This window comes from Myxine glutinosa, chromosome 4 (genome assembly GCF_964187855.1).
Source record: "Myxine glutinosa chromosome 4, kmMyxGlut1.1, whole genome shotgun sequence".
In the NCBI taxonomy this organism is placed as follows: domain Eukaryota; kingdom Metazoa; phylum Chordata; class Myxini; order Myxiniformes; family Myxinidae; genus Myxine; species Myxine glutinosa.
This window is the reverse complement of record NC_136264.1, coordinates 79153507-79171246: the sequence shown is the minus strand read 5'-3', so window position 1 is coordinate 79171246 and position 17740 is coordinate 79153507. Positions and strand designations below refer to the sequence as shown.

Sequence of the window (17740 nt, the reverse complement as noted above, 5' to 3'; positions counted from 1 at the left end):
CAAACAAGCTCAAAAGTTGTAAAAATCACAACTTAAATAAGCCATTTAATACTTTGAAGGCATTCTGACCTCGTTCCTTCCCCTCGATCAAACCACCTCCGTTTACATATGATATTTGCTCCTTTTAAAGGAGACACGAATCACAGTGAAGCAATTAGACGTTTATAAGTTACACAAATTCATCAATTTCAACTCATTAAAAACACAACTGAGTGAAGGGCGTGGCTTAGCGGTTTCCAGGCAGTGTATGCTGAGCGAGGGGCGTGGCTTAGCGGTTTCCAGGCAGTGTATGCTGAGCGAGGGGCGTGGGTTAGCGGTTTCCAGGCAGTCTGTGCGCCCTTAACGACAACTAGGCTTTGCAACATCATATATTTTCCATTAGGAATCAGCTTGGTATCGCTTGCCAAACCTGCCGTTCCTTAACAACAGTTTTTTTGGAGTGCTTGCTTGATTGTTTAAAATCAGGCGGGCACTCCACAAGTTTATTAATCATGGAACACACCTGCATACCTGTGGGAGGGTCGCAGAGCGTTTCCAAATTTTGAATCAACAAATTATTATAGATTGCGGTTTTGGTCATTGATTACGATGGTAACTGCTGCAATTCGAAACAAGAAAAAAAGCAATCAGAGATTGCAAACCCTCGGCAGGATGTATTTCCAGTGGTTTTTAAGGCTTTTGTGTTAAAACAAATGTGGCGGCCAAAACACGTGACCGATGACGTCATCATTATTTTTTTTTTATAAACTAATTTATTCCTAGATTATCCTCAATAAATTTCATGTTGATCGGATGAAGTTTTGTACTTGTCGAATTATGACGTCATAATGGAGGCACCTATGACACCATCATTAACATATTTTATTCCCCATGGATAGTTCTTTTCATTGAGCCATGTCTCAATTTCTTTCTATTCAGCGCTTTTGGAGATATAAAGGTGCAAAGTTTTTCGGTTTTTCCAACATGGCGGCGGAAACATGTGAACGATGACGTCATTATTTTTTTTCTCCACCACTTCATGCCGACATGGCGCTCAATAAATTTCATGTTGATCGGATGAAGTTTTGTACTTGTCGAATTATGATGTCATAATGGAGGCACCTATGACATCATCATTAACATATTTTATTCCCCATGGAGAGTTCTTTACATTGAGCCATGTCTTAATTTCTTTGTATCTAGCTCTGGCGCTTTCCGAGATATAAAGATGCAAAGTTTTTCGATTTATCCAAGATGGCGGCCGAAACACGAGCCATATGACGTCATAATTATCATTAAAAAAATTATACAGGTGAAGTTGCACCTCTGGTGAAAATTTCCTGTCAATCGGACCAATGGTTGCAGGGAAATCATATTTATTCTGTGCAGACAAACAAGCAAACAGACAAACAGACAAACAGACGGACTCAAATGCAATACCCTCTCCTCTGGCGAGGGTAAATTTTTAGAATCCTGTCCATTCTTATCAGTTAACAGGGGGTGCAAGTGTGCACCAATCCGACAACAGATTTCTTCAGTCTCCACCACTGATCTATATTCTTCGGATGGCGCCAGCATCACAGAGATGAGGTGCCTGCATTGCAGTGATCAGGTGCCGGTATTACAGAGATCAGGTGCCTGTATGGCAGAGATGAGGTGCCAGTATCACAGAGATCAGGTGCCGGTATTACAGAGATGAGGTGCCAGTATCACAGAGATCAGGTGCCGGTATTACAGAGATCAGGTGCCGGTATGACCGAGATCAGGTTCCGTTATCACAGAGATCAGGTGCCGGTATTACAGAGATCAGGTGCCTGTATTACAGAGATCAGGTGCCGGTATTACAGAGATCAGGTGCCGGTATGAGACCCCTAAGATCCTTTGAACCAAAAGACCTCAAAAAAGATGCAGAGGACCCCAAGTCCCTGAGGACCCAAAATACCGCAATGACCCAAAAGTCCTCAAAGACCCAACAGACCCAGATGACCCAAAAGCCCTTGAGGACCTGAAAGACCCAGATTACACAAAAGACTGTGAGAACCCAAAAGATCAAGTAGATGCATAATTTCCCGAAAAACCATAAATCCCCGAGGACCCAAATAACCCAAAAGTCCCTGAGGACCCAAAATACCCCAAGGGTCAAAAAGACCCAGCAGACGCAAAAATCCCTGAGGACCAAAAATACCCAAAAGTCCAAGGAGGACCCATAAGTCCCCGACGATCGAAAAGACCCAGAGAGCCCAAAAGACCAATAAATTTCATGTTCGGCCACTTTAAAACCTCGGCCGTGTTCGGCCGCAATAAATTTCATGAAAACAAACAGTTCCACAAGGGTGGGAACCTTTCACCACAATAGACAACGATGTCGTGACCGGTCACTACCCAGATCAAGTGGCTGAATTGCGCGCTTTATATGCCGGAAAGGCAGACCTCGTGGAGGACAGGCCCTTCTGATCCATCCCACAGTTTGTGCTTTCTTTCCATCTCTGCACCGCCGCCATCCCTCCGTTCAACGTCACATCGAGCTCACACGAGTTTCCCTCATTGTGGATTTCTTTGAGAAATTCTCCAAAAGGAAATATTCGAATAACTTTCCTTTAATCATCTTCAAACAAGCTCAAAAGCTGTAAAAATCACAACTTAAATGAGCAATTTAATACTTTGAAGGCATTCTGACCTCGTTCTTTTCCCTCGATCAAACCACCTCCGTTTACATATGATATTTGCTCCTTTTAAAGGACGACACAAATCACAGTGAAGTAATTATACGTTTATAAGTCACACTAGTTCATCAATTTCGACTCATTAAAAACACAACTGAGTGAAGGGCGTGGCTTAACGATTTCCACCCAGGCAACGCAAAGTGAGGGGCGTGGCTTAGCAGTTTCCAGACAGTGTTTGCTGAGCGAGGGGCGTGGCTTGGCAGTTTCCACGCAGGCTATGCATTGTGAGGGGCGTGGCTTAGCAGTTTCCAGGCAGTGTATGCTGAGCGAGAGGTGTGGCTTAGCGGTTTCCAGGCAGACTGTGCGCCCTTAACGACAACCAGGCTTTGCAACATCATGTATTTTCCATTAGCAATCAGCTTGGTATCGCTTGCCAAACCTGCCGTTCCTTTTCAACAGTTTTTTGGAGTCCTTGCTTGAGTTTTTCAGTTTTTACAAGATGGCGGCCGAAACACGTGACCTATGACCTCGTCATTATTATTTTTTCTTCATCACTTTATGCCTACATGGCGCTCAATAAATTTCATCTTGATCGGATGAAGTTTTGTTCTTGTCGAATTATGACGTCATAATCGAGGCACCTATGACATCATCATTAACATATTTTATTCCGCATGGAGAGTTCTTTGCAATGAGCCATGTCTCAATTTTTTCTATTCAGCACTTTCGGAGATATAGAGGTGCAAAATTTTTCGGTTTTTCCAAGATGGCGGCCGAACCACGTGACCGATGATGTCATCAGTATTTTTTTTTATCTCCACCAGTTTTTGCCGACATGGCGCTCAAGAAATTGCATCTTGATTGGATGAAGTTTTATACTTGTCGAATTATCTAATTATGACGTCATGATGGAGGCCTTGGGCCTCGAGAGTTAAAAATTCTGCAGTCTATTCCAGGGCAAGACAAATATGTGTGTAAAGTATGGCGATGCTCTGTGCAAGGTGTAGACATAGTACTGCGCACAAACAGACAGACAGACAAACAGACAGATGAAAAATCGCTCAGAGACCGAGGACTTGCCGGAATATACTTTATTTATCGCCATTTTGGATCATTTGTTTTCTAAACTAATTAATTAATTCCTAGATTATGCTCATAGAGAGTTCTTTGCAATGAGCCATGTCTCAATTGTTTCTATTCAGCACTTTCGGAGATATGTGTGTAAAGTATGGTGATTCTATGCGCAACGATGTAGACGTAGTACGGCGCACAAACAGACAAACAGACAGACAAACCAACCAACCAACATACTTGCCGGAATCTTTTCCGCCAAGTAACAAACGGACAGACAGACAGGGGTGAAAACATAACCTCCATGTACCTTTGGTGGCGGATGTAAAAAGGCAGGTAATACATTTTGGAAAAGAGTCCTGATATAGTGTTTTAAGGTTTGACAGATTTAATTGACTGCCTGTAATCATCAGCGTCTGACATATACCTTGCTGGAACACACACACACACACACACACACACACACACACACACACACACACACACACACACACACACACACACACACACACACACACACACACACACACACGCACACACGCACCTATAGTAAGTAGATGTCAATGTAATTCAAAGGCAGATACTTTGGCATTAAAGTTTTTATTGTCATTTAAAGTCGCCTTCCGTAGCTGCATCTGACGACATGTACGTCGCCATGACAGCTGCGCCAGTACTGTATGTACAGTCTGTAACGAAGCACGCGATTGTCTGATTTAGCGTTAGCGCTCACAGCTGCTCATGGCCTATGTTACATGCGCTGTGATTGGACAATATTTATTAAAAAGATCGTCAACATTTTGGGAGTTTTTTCAACATTTTGAAAATATGTGCAAGTTTTGTGCTTGACGAGTTTCAGATATGAATTCTGTAATATTTTTAAACAACATATTATAAATGCAGGTAGATATGTGAGGTGGGTCACAAAAGTAAACAAAACAGGTACTTGGCCCAAGGTCTACGTCTGGGGACGCTCCTTAAAAACTCCTCAAGTAGCGGCTGGGCGGAGGCACAATTTTGGCGGGGATCAAGACTATCTCTCAGGTGGTTACCGGGATTGCAAAATGCCCATTGGTGCACACACGAACTCCCGAGTGACGTCATACTCCTCGCGAGTTTTCTGTCTCAGAAATTGAGCTATCACCACTCGAAACTCCTCACTTAACATTGATGGGGTGGTTTTTGGCTGTGCCTTCGAGGTGTGAACGTGTGCTACATGTCTAACCGACATGACAGGCAAGCGGAGCATCAGGGCTACGGAATAAAAGTTACCGAGTGATTAGCGCACATTTGCACTTCAGGTTATCGAGGTCTGAGACGTCCAGGTGTGAGTTGCCCACCACCGGAGCATCGCACGGTCGTTCTCATTGCTTTGGAGGTGGTGGTGGACGTCAGCTGCTGTTATGTGGCGATTGTGGTTGAGGAGGTGGTAGAGATGGCGTGACGGTTGAGCTGTGGTTGAGGCTATCTATTGACCCATCTGTTCTGGGTCCCCATAAGCCACATTAACCCCTTCCAGTTATTATAACCTCTCCAGCCTATCTTGTTCTACCCTAGGAGAGTCTTGGGTACTTGACGAGGCTTACATGGAGTGTCCCATGAATTCTGCCAGAGAAGCAACGTGAGAGACGACTCTTTTACCTCATCAATTTTAGGATTCAATGGGCACCCACACGTGCCAATTATTTACCCATTCACCCGTTGTGGCGCTGTCGTTGATGAGAAGTGCTTGTTCGTGCTATACCCTGGTGTCCCAAAAACCATGATGTCCCTCTGTTACACTTAACCCCCTTAAAGGTGGATCTACACACCAATTTACCTGCCGCTCTGTGTGCTGGTGCTCTTTTTTTCATTTTATGCCTGGTCCTTAGATTTCCTTGAAAATATTTGAAATGTTCCTCCTGTGTTAAGACACAGATCACAGGTTCAGTGGTGTGGCTACCGAATAACGCACATGCTTGCTAGTCCCTGCACAATGGTAGCACTGCCATCCTCAAAGTCGATTTATTCACCTCTCTCTTGCTTGCAGTTCTCTCTGTAGCCTTGCTCTGTGGTACTGGAGCTGCATTCTTGACTGTGGAACTGACAAAGTTTGACTCCTGACTCGCGCAGCTCCCGGCTTGACTGTCGAACCGCTCAACTGTCAATTTCCTCCCACCCATCAGCCTTTTATTACCCCATGACCGTGCATCACTGCATGCTCATTGGCTCGCCGCCTGGATTCCCGTCGCTTCTATCAGATTCCACGGTCCCTTGGGGCATTTGAGTCCCTGAGACCGCCAATCTCAGTGACCCTTACCTTAGGGTCCTTCTTTTCACTTTCCTCGAGGGGAGGAATTTGGATGCTTGTGGAGCAGGTAAGACAATTTATCCAAAATCAATAAGGGAACGATTTAAAGGATTAATGGGGGAGGAATGGTGATAGGCCTTTGGACACATTATGGAAGGGAGGGGTGACATTTATCATCTTCTGAACAGACTTCGAAACACGTCCTATCATTTTTACACAGAAACCACGTTTATTAATGACATAACTAATCTATCTTACTCCCATTAGCCCTATGACTGTTCCGCAGCAATATATAGGTGACCTGTTTATAAATCCCCCTCCTCTCTCTCTTCCAAGGCTTCCCAAACAGAGCCTATTTATTTGACCTTACAATAACAGATCTTGAGAAGTTACAGTGTATTTGGTGTAGCCCGTAAGGCAAAGCCGCCTAGAACAGTGTTTGTATGTCCATATGTATGTATGTGTGTGTGTATGTCCCTCACAAATGTGCACCATTCAGCTGAGGATCTGGTCACATGACAGAGGTGATGTGATGACGTCTATGATATCATTACAGTGTACAACGGCTGACTTCACACACCACCATTTTGATTTCTATGCCGTTCAGGTCGAACATATCGTCAAACCTGTCATATAGCACAGTCGCCATGCTCTACCTCTACGTTTTTCATACCGTGTGAAACACAAACAGATTGTTGAAATGACCATAAAATATCTAAAGTATCGGCGTTACGGGTTTTCCAACGACACAGTAAGTATAGGCCTTAGGCTTCATACCTTCATGGCTCACCTTCAGGCCGCTTCAGATTATCCCAGTTTTCTTAATATAGTAGTATCGTTTGTGTAATAATAATAATGTTAATAATAACAATATAGTAAATATAATCGCAACACTGCAATCCCTTTGTCATGACTGCAAAGATGCTGGATTGAAGCGGTGTATGGTTCATGGATGACTCGTTGAGAAGCGATGTACTAATTAACGTGGGAGTAAGGAATTAGCCTCGGTTTATTAATACAGTAACACGGTATTTGTAATAATTATAATAATGTTCATAATAATATTATAGTAAATATCTTACTATAATTCACCAAATGTCTGTCCGTCCGTTCGAAGGTACCGCAAAAACGGCTGAACCGATCGCAACGATATTTTTGGGTGGGTATTCCTGGGACCCCTTGGAGTAAAATAGGCTATATTGTTTTTCCAATTTTTTCCCAATTTTCCAAGTTTTCCAATTTTCCAGTTTTTCCAAACACGATGGAATAATATTGTTGCGGTTTTTAGAACCTTCACATGTAAATTTAGTAGTAAATTCCCTTATAAATAACTCCTGTGTACATTTCCCCTTAATTGGCTGTTAATTGAAATAATTGCACCTTAGTTAGTCCACATTGCAACACGAAGGACACCGTAGGACCTCTCAATAGTTATGTCATTAGTATGCGTTTCAGTTAAGGACCTGTTCCCAATAGTTGACTCTGCGTTGCATCAAATCAAATAAGATAGTTCCCCTTTTCAATTTCCCCAAAGCGCCTCTGCCAGCCGCAGCCGCCTTAGCGCTTGCTCCAAACCTCCATTGCCCACGAGGCCAGGATCGGAGAAGAAGGGCGTGGCCCCACCTCGTCATACAAGGTGGAGCCAGGGAGCCCTCGTCATCAAAGGTGGAGTCAGCCAGCCCTTGCCGACCAACCAGGAATCGGTGGGCATGGCTTGAGAGGGCGTGGACAGAAACATCTAGCAGGTTCGAGAGGGTTCCACGGGGGTGGCCATATAACCCATTGCGCAAAGCCCCCACCGCAGTTCTGTGGAGTGGTGAGCTTGCAAGTTCTTATGGGAAAGGCGCTTGAGTGTTGAGCAAGTTGAGAGGTACGAAAGAGAGAGGAGAGAGCTTCAGAGACGCATGAGAGAGTTTCTTCAGGGACGCGAGAGGGAGCTTCAGAGACGCGCGCGCAGATGAGCCCGAGAGTGCTCGCGATACCAACCAGCACTGACGGCAACTGCCGGAACCAACCTCTAAAGAACAAGTGCGTGCACGCGGACCTCGACATCGTGCCGCGATCCTCGGACCTCCCTGTCGCCCGTTCTGTGGACCGACTGCTCTTCTCTTCCCTCCATTCAATTCCTGCCTGCAATTCCCCATTCATGTACGTGGGTTTGTGCTGTCTGTGTTGTCTGGGTTCTATAAGTAAGCCTGTCTAAGAATTGCCCTGTGTATCTTCTTCTTCCTTTTTCTGTAAATTACCTTCGTTTCTTCTTCTTCTTTGGTTTTTGTATAGTAATAATAAATACCTGTTCCTCCGTACTCTTCTGGTTTTCATTCTCGTCCGATCGTCTTCGTGATTTCCCTATTGAATATCTGTGGCACGATTTTGACAGAACCGCTTACAATCGGGTTTAGTCAATTGCTAATGGCTCGAATTCCGGATTGCTAAACCGCTCGGCAAATACCATCTTGTCCGGGGTTCGAGCGGTACTTGTCTCCCTGTTCTACGGAGGGACTGATAAAGGTATTCGGGATAAACCCTGGACCAATAACCCTGATCAGTCCCCTCCGCAGAGGAGCGTTACAGGTACCAGGAACGGAGACGGCCAGCTTAACAAGACGAGGGGATTAAACCCCCCTCGGTAAGGGGAGTGCCGTCGCCTGATTCCGTAACAATATTTACCGATATGAACAGTGATGTGGCTTTTGTTGAAATTCTACGTACCAGGAGAGAGTAGATCGACTCCTGACGAACTCTTCCTATATAAACGTGCGGCTCCGAAGTAACACGGCAGCGTGTGCAAAGCGACTGAGAAACAGGTGTAGCGGCCGCTTCCGTGTTACAGATTCGGCGCGCACTCTTCACACATAAACGTGCGACTGAGAAAGACGTGTAGCGGCCGCTTCCTTTTTGCAGAATTCAATCTTTTTTCAAAATGTGCGCCATGTACTGTTTAGATTTTGATGATTTGCGTGTGATATGATTCAACGGATGTTTATATGAATCGTTTAAAATAAAAAAAAGCCTTCAATTTCTGATATTTTGCCTTTTCATTTGGGCTTCCCAATTGAAGCCCCGCCCATAGGGCGGGTACCGTTGCTAGTAATCATAACACTTCAATCCTTTTGTCATGACTGCAAAGTTGCTGGATTGAAGCGGTGTATGGTTGGTTCATTGTTGACTCGAAACATATAGAATAAACCAGTGTGTTAATGCAATCTCTTCACTTCCATTGTGACAGACAGCTTAAAGACTTACAGTACTTCAAAATATTTAAATACCTACATTATTTGCTAACTGGTATTCCCACCCAGGTCATACTATCCTTTTCAACTAAAGTATTAAACAAGCCTGGCTATGCCGCTGTTAGACTTCCGGTATTGTTTTCTTCATAAGAGTGATGCTCACAGAAGAACAAGGTAAAATTTATAGTAGAGTAGTGGGGTGACAGTTGTGCACAATCGGCGAGGGGATAAACAAGAGAAGAGAGAGAGAGAAAAAAATTGGGAAGAAACACAGAAATCAGAAGTTCAGAAGGGTTAATGTGTGTACTAAATAAAGATCATGGATCAGGATGAGGTGGCAGTAACATATCACAAGCATCGTTTATTTTAAACGAGCACCGTTTAATCAGCAGTATTACTTTTATATACTCAAGGAGAGAAGGAGATCAGTAGAGACTGTTTGCAATTAATTCACAACACTTTTTTCACAATTTCACACTTTTTATTTCAGCCTCACGAAAAGGACAGCCATCAAAAAGCTGTTTCCTAGAAACAAACGTGTGTAGCACCGATTGAAAAGAACACACACCAAACCAAATCTAGTGACATGTTAGGCAACACTGTTATGGGCACCCATCGCTTTACCCAGCATCAAGCTGAAAATCCCATGTATTTCAATCTTTGCATCTATAAGCCCAAGAAAACTATGCAAAATGTATAGCTTAAGAAATTGTAATTCAATTCCAAATGTGAAAATCTTTGAAAATGTATCCATTAGCACCTAGGATTGAGAAAGTACAAGTAAACCTACTCTTTTTTTTTTCTTTAAAAAAATCTACTCTTTACTTTGTCCGCGCACAACCCTATCATTTATAAATATTTTAATGTACAGTCATAATCAAAAAGTCATTTAGGCGTCAATTTTAGGTAAGGCAAGCTGCATACTGTTCAAATATCTCTATCATTAAATGAAAATCCAGAGCCCTTTACATATACAATACCTTAAATATCCTATTGTCGTTAAAAAAAAAAGTTCGATTTACGATGGAAAATAATCATAAACAAAATCATTTCGAGACTTGTAAATCAAAATCACTAACTGTAAAACAGGTGAATCATGAATTGCAATACAAACTTATGGTTTAAGAGCAAAATGCAGAGTACACCAGAAGTGGTTATTTATGGAAGCGAAGAATAAATTATCAACGGAAAGAGACAAATAACTTAAGTCGCATTGTTTGAATAACCTCCTATGATAGTGTTTCCACTTAAGTGATCGTGTGCTTTGATAAAGTAGCACCTTACAGACATATTAGCTATTAAACAGCAGTACCAATGAAAAGAACAGTTTCCATAGGTATAAAATGTGTCTTCATTGAAGTATGGAGAATAGGCTGCGATGATGATAAAGTCAGGGCAGAGTAAACCCTTATACTCAGCTAGGCACCTCATATTCTGCAGACAGCATTCTAATTTTAATAATGGTAACTCTTGAGAGAGATAGCAAACAACTACATGGCAACATTAAACCAACAGGAGAGTGCAAGTTGAACAAGTCAATTTGAAATCAGTCTCAAAGCAATATTCACCAGTAAACAATTATTAGAACCTTGTTTTAAAGTATCATAAAAACTAAAAGCACCATTGAAATGCAGGAAAATGAGCTGGACAAATGAGGGTGCAAATGAAAGAGATGCTGAAAGGTTGCATTGCATAGCGGGGTGACACCTGAGGCTCTTGCACATAATGGGCAGCACATTTGTTTCAAACATCCGCCACTGAAACGGTATTTCAGAGAAACCTGAGACGTTTACAGGAATTCCAAGCAAAACACCTCGTCAAAAATACAAACGAGTGAACTATTTTACCTGAGCAGTAAAACTCAGAAGAACTTTTGATCAAAGCCTGTGCAGAGGACATCAAAAGGAGTAGTAGCATCAATGCAGCTTTTCACATTTAATTCCTGCCAAGCTCCTAAAACGTTCCAACGTTAAAAGGATTGCCCATTTTAGGAGGCAAAATTAATGCACTAAAAACAGCAACATAAAAACCATTGTTAGCAATATATGACAGAAATATTAATCATAAATAGCAAAGTTAAACTTTACACAAACATACCTCTGGCATATAAATTACAATTGTCATGCTATTGAGGGGAAAAAAAATGCTCATCTATGTACACAACAACCTGACCATTACAAAAACTGAAAACATCTCCTGGGATGGCGGGCATATTTTGACAAAATAGCCTGAATTGCAAAAAAAAAAATTAAATTAAAATAAAGAAGCTTCCTGTGCCAAGTTAAAGAAATTTCCTGTACATTTCATTATCTACATCAACTTGTCTGGAAGTCAGTTTCTATTGACATTGACAAAAGTTACAAAACTCAAACACTAATTAAATTCCCTTTTTGGTGAACAAGACATTTGATACAAATGCATTATTTGTGCAAATTCTTTCCAATGATGGCAAATAGGTGGAGTAGAGCATGCAAAAGGTTCACAGGTCACAAAATAATAGATGTGGGAGGAGGTGAAGGACATAACTGCGTATGTAAGAGAAAACCTTTACCATGTTCATGAAGTGGAAAAGAAGGCAGTGAAGAAGCAAAATGTTAAAACACTACAAATGGCAGTAATGGTCCACCTTTGCAACAAAGTGGCAAATTACAACCAGACGCTGAAACACCACAATGGCTTCTTTTTTGTCTCTGTACTGGAAGGGTTCACAGGAGCAATCGAGCACTCTTGGGAAGCTTGAGGATTTTGCCAAGGCGCTGTTTGGCTGTTGCCATGCCTTTCTTTGGTCGTTTTATCCCTGAATGGCACAATGATAAACAGAACACTGGGTCATTTCAATGGGTCTTAGACAGTCACAAGCAAAGCAAATTACACTTTTATCGGGGGCCAGACAGTCACAAGCAAAGCAAATTGCAAAACCTTCTACATCTTCATTAGGAGCACAATGAAGCCACTAATCCCAATTATTAGCCATATACCTGTTACATCTCCAAAAAAAATTTGAATTCCACACTCACTCACCTTTATATCTTATATATTGCTTATCCTTCCCACATCTTCATTCCTTCTCCTTCCAATCCCCCCTCCCTTTACAATACAATTCCTAAGCAAAGTTAGAAAGCTTGATTGTTTACAGCTGGAATGGGAAAACGACCTTGATTGAAAGGACACAACTAAGCCTGCATGTTCCTAAAAAAAATTGGAAATATTCTGGGATGTAGCCATGGATAGCAATGAAAGTGTTAACGAGTGCGATTATCGTATTTGGGTTTTTTTCTTTCTTTGTAAACTAAATTTGTCACCACATATGAAGTAGTACATGGCTGCCACAGAGAGGTTATAGCGTAAGGCTACTACATATATTCCGGGGATACCTACAGTAAGCTATGAGTATCGGCTGAAGGAGACAGGACTTTACACATTATAAAGCAGGCGATTACGAGGGGATTCGATAGAGATGTTCAAGATAAGTGCAGATGAGTTTTTCAGCACAAGAGATAGTGATATGAACAGGGCCCATAGCCTGAGAGTAAAGAAGAAGAGAGTTAAGACAGGAGTAGTAAGTCAGGAGTCTTTCACTCAGTGTAGTTAATGCATGGAATGGTCTTCCTGGAAAGGTAGAGGCAGCAGAAACAGTAGTCAGGTTTAAATTGGAATTGGATAGGTACCCAGATGCATTAGATATATAGGGATACAGGGATATTGGCAAGACTTGGAGGTGGCCTGTGTGTGGATGGGTGATTGTTTCTGGGGTTGGTACATGATGGGTACAGGCTTGATGGGCCGAATAACCTCCTCCTGCACGAGAGTTCCTTGTATATCCTTGAATACATTTGTGAATTCCTCTATTGGTACCACCCTAAGTGCGCTGCATATGTCCCTTGTTTTTGCTGGTTGTTGGAGAGGAGTCATTGGGATATGAGGGGCAGAGCAAGAGAGATGAAGAGGTGCTTTCTGTTTGTTTGGATAGTGAAAGAGCAACAGAGCAATGAGTGTGAGAATTGGTCATTCGTATGCAGCACGTAGCTGCGGATTAGCATCCGCTCTTGCAGGGGCTGCGTATTCCTCCTGATGCAGTGCCCAATGTAGGTTAGAGCAGGAATTTGGCCAGGATGTCGGCGATAGCTTGCCTACTCTTCGTGAAAGACACCGTGGGATTTTTAACATCCGCCAACTCATGCTAGAAGACGGGACACCCAGTCACACGTCCATCCGAGGGCTGGCACATACATTTGTGCCCTGCCCTGCCTGCAAAACACCAGGATGGCAGTTTATAGCTGCGACGAGATTCAAACCCAGGCTAGACAGCTCAGAAGCTAGTGCGTATACATCTAGGCTATCCTGCGAGCACGCGAGAAGTGGCTTGCGAACGGTTAAGCTGGATTCATCGTGTAGCTCGAAACAACTCATTTTGTAATGGAAGAAGGAAAACAGGTTACTGTTGAAGGCTAACGACCAGTGATTCTCTGGTGGGCCATCATTACTACAAGTTCTCTTACTTGCCAAGGCCTCAGCGAGTGGGCATGCCATTCCTATTTCTGCTCTGATGTCGTGTGCCTCATTCCACTTATTTAGCCAAAGTGTTCTTCTTTCACGCTCCTCAACTTTACTTATTTCCTCCTTCTTGCTTCAATTGTTTTTTAATCACTCCAAAAAATAATTAACTCATTACCTCTGCTGCTGAAGGTGGACGAAGGTTATGTTTCACCCCCGTTTGTTTGTATGTCTGTCTGTATTCGTGAGCAGGATATCCCAAAAGGTTGTGGACACGTTGGATGTGTGACAAGGACGAATTGATTACATTTTGGTTGAGGTCCAGATGCTGATCAGGCCCATTAGTGGGATACAAAACAAACTGTTCAGCCCTTGAAGGTATGTGCTCTACTGAGTACTGTTCTAGTTCTCCCTGTTATTTCCTTCCTTCGTTCATTGTTTATCTCTTCCTTTCTCAATACTTTCCAATTGAACAAACATTCCTTATTTTTGAAATAATTCACTATTTACCTTAAAATCATTTTATATACATTTGCTTTATGTTCCTTCTTTCTCAGTCAGGAAACTCGGTGTTCTTCTTCATCTTGACCTATTCCTTTTTTTCTTTTCCCTTCACACAACCATCAACTTCACATCATGTCCATTTACAATGTCAAACCCCTCCATGTCAGTACCTTCCCCCTCGTCATCTCCTATAAGCAAAAGTCCGCCCAACCGCACCCCTTCTCTTTGTTCCCCTATTCAGCATCCCTCCACTTCAGGTCCCCCTTTCTGCTTCCCCTTCATCCCACTGCCTTACAGCTTTCCCTCACCACAACCCCTCATCCCAACCCTCCCATCTTCCTGCTCACCCTGCCTCCTCCAAGATTACCCCTCGCACCATGCCATCCCAGCTTTACCTCGCCCCATTCTTCCTCAGCTTCCCCCTTGTCCAACCCTCTCTCCAAGTTTCCCCACCCCTCTTCACATTCCTGCACTCTGCGAACAACACCTCATCCCATGTCCCTAACTGTGAAGACCTCATCTGAAGCCTCCAACATGACAGATTTCTCAATCCAGGCTACTGCTGATAAACCAGACATTCTTTGTTGATGAAGCCTGTTGTTTGAATTGTCCGCATACATCTATGGACACTAGTCTTGACAAAGTCTCGTATTTCTCCAAGACAGTGAAAGTTTTAATCATGACTGTGCAATAAAGGCGAGCAAGTGTCGTACACAAAAACACAGGAGGTTTGCAGTGCAGTTCCTGGAGAACACAAAAAGGATGCAGCTGCACACAAACCTGCAAGATAGTACTGTATGGATAGAACAAAAATGATAAGTTTTCTCTTCATTCAGATGGCTAATACTCACTTCCAGACACTTCTCACCCCACTAAAATTGTAGACAAAACAAAGGCAAGTTTTGGAGGAAAATTCACTCATTCTGTTTCAATGTACTTTGTCTCACAGAGTCTCATGTCATATCTTCCTCTTTCAACCACAACCACATGCCCTGTTTGCCTATACCTTATCCTCATTTATATTGTCTCAATTTTTCTCTCTTAAAATTTTTTCATTTTATTTATTCACTAATTCTGCTTTTACAACATTCCCTCACCTCTTCATGACCACAATTATCAGGTCAAACAAGAAAGTGAACAAAATATCAGTGTAGTGAACTACTTACCTTTGTCTGTTGGACTACTGTGGCCCGAGTGCAAGACCAGTTTCAGTCCCGATGAAACATCTTCTCTGCTTGTAATCTTCTCTGCTGTATGTCCCCAGTCATAGTAGCTTTCTGTAAAAGTGTGCTCATTTTCATTTAGTGACTGGCTTTGCCAGCTTGGGAAAAGGTCTTCGGGATCAGGCAAGTGTGGTTTTTTAACTGGTGGGGCGTGTGTGGGGCAACCCTCGGTAGCTCGCCGCCGATCAGCCAATGCAGATTCCATCCCAGCCTGAAGCGACCAGTCCCTCCGTGGTGTTGTTGATGTTGGGGTGGCATAATCTGTGAGTTCATCAAAATCTTCCCCGCTTGACCCTGGTTGGAAATGAAATCAGATAAATTACCAACAATGCCAAGGCAAACCCTTTATCAGCTCTGGCAGATAAACAAGCATAAACCATGTTAATTAGGTCTCAATGTTCTACATGCCATTTAACTGCTATTGTGTCATGATTTTGTTTTAAATTGCTTCCATATCATTTTGTCTGTCATATCGTTAGTAATATTATTATTAACATTATTATTACTAGGGCATGCCCGTACTATATATATATCTAAAATTATATCCCCCCCCTCTATTTACATGAAATGGTTTGGTCCATTCGCAAAGCCAAAGCGAACGGCTTGCGAGTACGGTGACAATCCCCCCCCTCTATTTACATGAAATGGTTTGGTCCATTCGCAAAGCCAAAGCGAACGGCTTGCGAGTACGGTGACAATCCCCCCCCTCTATTTACATGAAATGGTTTGGTCCAAAGCGAACGGCTTGCGGAGTTTGGTAAAGAAATCGCCATAGCTCGGTAACTACTTCTCCGATTAATATGAAACCTTGAAAAGGCACATCCTCGGGTCCCCAGCAATATACCTGGCAAGTTTCAAGTATATCGGACCCGTGGTTGTCGAGAAACAGCGGTCACAGACAAACACACAGACACACACACATACACACACACATACACACACACATACACACACACATACACACACACACACAGAGATTACTGGAATTATAGATAGACTAGGGCATGCCCGTACTATATATATATCTAAAATTATATCCCCCCCCTCTATTTACATGAAATGGTTTGGTCCATTCGCAAAGCCAAAGCGAACGGCTTGCGAGTACGGTGACAATCCCCCCCCCTCTATTTACATGAAATGGTTTGGTCCAAAGCGAACGGCTTGCGGAGCTTGGTAAATAAATCGCCATAGCTCGGTAACTACTTCTCCGATTAATATGAAACCTTGAAAAGGCACATCCTCGGGTCCCCAGCAATATACCTGGCAAGTTTCAAGTATATCGGACCCGTGGTTGTCGAGAAACAGCGGTCACAGACAAACGACACACACACATACATACACACACACACACACATACACACACATACACACAGAGATTACTGGAATTATAGATAGATGACAAAGATGATGTTACTATATTAATAACACGAGGCTAATTCTTTAATCCCGCAACAATTAGTACACCGTTTCTCATTAAGTCATCCATGAACCAAACACCGCTTCAATCCAGTAATTTTGCAATCACGACAAAGGGATAGCTGTGTTACGATTATATTTACTATATTATTATTATTAACGTTATTATTACTAGGGCATGCCCGTACTATATCTATATCTAAAATTATATCCCCCCCTCTATTTACATGAAATGGTTTGGTCCATGAAATGTTTTGGTCCATTCGCAACGCCAAAGCGAACGGCGAACGCTTTACATGAAATGGTTTGGTTCATGAAATGTTTTGGTCCATTCGCAACGCCAAAGCGAACGGCGAACGGCTTGCGAGTACAGTGACAATCCCCCCGGGGTTTTAATTAGTTTTAAAACATCGTTTAACGCCAATATAGCGCCAACATAGTTTGCAAACGTGAAATAAATGAATACGCTCTCAAATGTGCCATCCGAGGCAGAGTGTGTCCGCCACGTTCGGCACACGCGATAGCTCGCTGCTCTCTGATTGGTTGAATCGTTTTTTGGACATAGCTCGGTAAGTAATTGTCCGATTAATATGAAACCTTGAAAAGGCACATCCTCGGGTCCCCAGCAATATACCTGGCAAGTTAAAAGTATATCGGACCCGTGGTTGTCGAGAAACAGCGGTCACAGACAAACAAACGTACAAACGTACAAACAAACAAACACACAGAGATTACTGGAATTATAGATAGATAATTATTACTAAAATGATACCACTGTATTAAGAAATCTGGGCTAATTTGTCTGAAGGGCATGAAGGCACAAAGCCTAAGGCCTACAAGTACTGTGTCGTTGGAAGACCCGTAACGCCG

At 42.7% G+C, this 17740-nt stretch overlaps 1 protein-coding gene across 2 annotated transcripts in view; it reads right to left on the bottom strand.

The window, feature by feature from the left end:
* Nucleotides 1–9692: 9692 nt before the first annotated feature.
* The window catches only part of LOC137424879 (uncharacterized), a 180225-nt gene continuing 172177 nt past the window's right edge, over nt 9693–17740 (bottom strand). For both annotated transcript variants that reach the window (XM_078776063.1, XM_078776064.1), the window contains exons 19-20: nt 15398–15748; nt 9693–12030 (exon numbers count right to left, since the gene is read on the bottom strand). In XM_078776063.1, coding sequence (XP_078632189.1) covers nt 11939–12030; nt 15398–15748 — 443 coding nt within the window. In that variant the 3' untranslated portion in view covers nt 9693–11938. The remainder of the gene's footprint in view (nt 12031–15397; nt 15749–17740) is intronic.